The sequence below is a fragment of the Salmo salar genome, unplaced genomic scaffold (assembly GCF_905237065.1).
Source record: "Salmo salar unplaced genomic scaffold, Ssal_v3.1, whole genome shotgun sequence".
NCBI classification, from domain to species: Eukaryota; Metazoa; Chordata; class Actinopteri; order Salmoniformes; family Salmonidae; genus Salmo; species Salmo salar.
The window spans coordinates 8438-11646 of record NW_025548925.1 but is presented as its reverse complement, the minus strand read 5'-3'; the positions used below and the strand labels follow the sequence as shown (position 1 = coordinate 11646).

The window sequence follows — 3209 nt, the reverse complement described above, 5'->3', positions numbered from 1 at the left end:
CCTATATAGCGCACCACTTTTGATCAGATCCCCATGGGCCCTGGACACAAGTAGTGCACTATATGAAGGGAATAGGGTGCCCTTTTGGGACGCAAACATGGTAACACACACACAGCCGGCCCACTTCTCCCTCCCCCATCTCCTCACCCACCCCGCTTAATAAAACCCAACATCAAAAAACAGGGAGAGAAAAATTCTAGATTAAGAGAGAAATGAATCAAAGAGAAAGAAGTCTGTCCATCCTCTCGTTCGCCCGGCCCTCCCTCTCGCACGTTAGAAGGTGTTCACATCTTCTTTCTCCATTAAACCCTCTTTTTATTCTTTATGTTCAGGTAATAGTTCTCAGTCCTCCCCTCCTCCCTCCGGTTTCATTTCAGAATACAAGAGGAGTTCACATATCTGTTTATCCATAGGTATCCGCTTTCACCATTGCCCACGGCAACAACCAATCATCAACGATAAACGGGCAGTTAGACACAAAAAAACGCATCTGAAATTGCAAAAAGTGGAAGTTGTACTCCCGGTCCCCACCGCTAAGGGGGGGGGGAGGCATCTCCTTATTACTGTACCTCACCTCAGTCTCCTTCAAGTCTCTGGAGCTCACATCCTGGTCTGGGGTCTCTAATCAGAGGGAGGGAGGGCATCTCCTTATTACTGTACCTCACCTCAGTCTCCTTCAAGTCTCTGGAGCTCACATCCTGGTCTGGGGTCTCTAATCAGAGGGAGGGTGGGAGGGCTACTCCTTATTACTGTACCTCACCTCAGTCTCCTTCAAGTCTCTGGAGCTCACATCCTGGTCTGGGGTCTCTAATCAGAGGGAGGGAGGGAGGGCTACTCCTTATTACTGTACCTCACCTCAGTCTCCTTCAAGTCTCTGGAGCTCACATCCTGGTCTGGGGTCTCTAATCAGAGGGAGGGAGGGAGGGCATCTCCTTATTACTGTACCTCACCTCAGTCTCCTTCAAGTCTCTGGAGCTCACATCCTGGTCTGGGGTCTCTAATCAGAGGGAGGGAGGGAGGGCTACTCCTTATTACTGTACCTCACCTCAGTCTCCTTCAAGTCTCTGGAGCTCACATCCTGGTCTGGGGTCTCTAATCAGAGGGAGGGAGGGAGGGCTACTCCTTATTACTGTACCTCACCTCAGTCTCCTTCAAGTCTCTGGAGCTCACATCCTGGTCTGGGGTCTCTAATCAGAGGGAGGGAGGGAGGGCTACTCCTTATTACTGTACCTCACCTCAGTCTCCTTCAAGTCTCTGGAGCTCACATCCTGGTCTGGGGTCTCTAATCAGAGGGAGGGAGGGTGTTGTGTGTGAAATCCCAGCCATGGTGGGATAAGGTAGAGTTCATATCTCTTTCTCTCCCTCTCCTCCTTTCTCAATCTCTCTCTCAGAAAAGGTTCTCTTCAAAGATGACCATCAAGTCGCTCTGGAAGTTGATGTCAATGGTGTCCGCCATCTGTAGAGAGAGGGGGATGAGAGACAGAGCGAGAGAGAGAGGAATTAGATGCAGTGTTAATCTTTCCCATCTCTTCTCAGCTAAACTACCTCTCCTCTGTATTATTGTAATATAACTGAATATACATAATATAACAAGAATATACATATATTAATAAGTATCTTTATGATGATTCTCTCCTCCTCTCTCCTGCTATACCAGTATATCATGTTAGTATTATAGTAGTATTACTGCTATACTAGTATAACATGTTAGTATTATAGTAGTATTACTGCTATAAAGTATTACCACCTCTCTCCTGCTATACCAGTATATCATGTTAGTATTATAGTAGTATTACTGCTATAAAGTATTACCACCTCTCTTCTGCTAAACTAGTATTTTATGTTAGTATTATAGTAGTATTACTGCTATAAAGTATTACCGCCTCTCTCCTACTATACTAGTATAACATGTTAGTATTATAGTAGTATTACCGCCTCTCTCCTGCTATACTAGTATAACATGTTAGTATTATAGTAGTATTACCACCTCTCTCCTGCTATACTAGTATAACATGTTAGTATTATAGTAGTATTACTGCTATAAAGTATTACCACCTCTCTCCTGCTATACTAGTATAACATGTTAGTATTATAGTAGTATTACTGCTATAAAGTATTACCACCTCTCTCCTCCTCCTTTCCTGCTCGCGGCGTCTCGCCAGCTCCCTCTGCTGGTCCATGGCGTTCTGCTGCGGCCGAGGGTGTGGCCTGTTGAGTGGGAGGGGCCTGTGGGGAGTCGGCGGGAGGGGTTGAGGCGAAAGTTGCTCCTGGCGACGGCGAGTGTCCTCCTGGACACGCCCCTCCCCTGCTGCTCCACAGGGTCCTCGTCGTCACGGCTACTGGAGAAGAGAAAGTGGAGTGTCAGAGGGGGATGAGCTTAGATGGGGTGCTAGAATGAGCTTCTCCCTTTATCCATCCTTCCCTTTTTTCTCACCATAGTTTCTACCTCGGCTGAGAGGTCTTCTCCCTCTCCTCCTCCTCCTCCCTTTCCCTCCCTCCATCCTTCCCTCTTACCGTAGTTTCTCCTGCTCTCTCCTGGACGACCGATATCTAATGAGGCTTTGGCTAGTTGTCCTGGACGACCGATATCTAATGAGGCTTTGGCTAGTTGTTCTGGACGACCGATATCTAATGAGGCTTTGGCTAGTTGTTCTGGACGACCGATATCTAATGAGGCTTTGGCTAGTTGTCCTGGACGACCGATATCTAATGAGGCTTTGGCTAGTTGTCCTGGACGACCGATATCTAATGAGGCTTTGGCTAGTTGTCCTGGACGACCGATATCTAATGAGGCTTTGGCTAGTTGTTCTGGACGACCGATATCTAATGAGGCTTTGGCTAGTTGTTCTGGACGACCGATATCTAATGAGGCTTTGGCTAGTTGTCCTGGACGACCGATATCTAATGAGGCTTTGGCTAGTTGTCCTGGACGACCGATATCTAATGAGGCTTTGGCTAGTTGTTCTGGACGACCGATATCTAATGAGGCTTTGGCTAGTTGTTCTGGACGACCGATATCTAATGAGGCTTTGGCTAGTTGTTCTGGACGACCGATATCTAATGAGGCTTTGGCTAGTTGTCCTGGACGACCGATATCTAATGAGGCTTTGGCTACTTGTTCTGGACGACCGATATCTAATGAGGCTTTGGCTAGTTGTTCTGGACGACCGATATCTAATGAGGCTTTGGCTACTTGTTCTGGACGACCG

At 47.2% G+C, this 3209-nt stretch overlaps 1 protein-coding gene across 1 annotated transcript; it reads right to left on the bottom strand.

Annotated features, from left to right (window-relative positions):
* Positions 1–1172: 1172 nt before the first annotated feature.
* LOC123734125 (bromodomain-containing protein 4-like) lies at positions 1173–2339 on the bottom strand (the record flags this gene model as incomplete). Its single annotated transcript, XM_045712862.1, has 2 exons — positions 1173–1456; positions 2125–2339. Coding segments are annotated over 2 exons (284 nt in total), but the record flags the coding sequence as incomplete, so codon positions are not given.
* Positions 2340–3209: the final 870 nt, after the last annotated feature.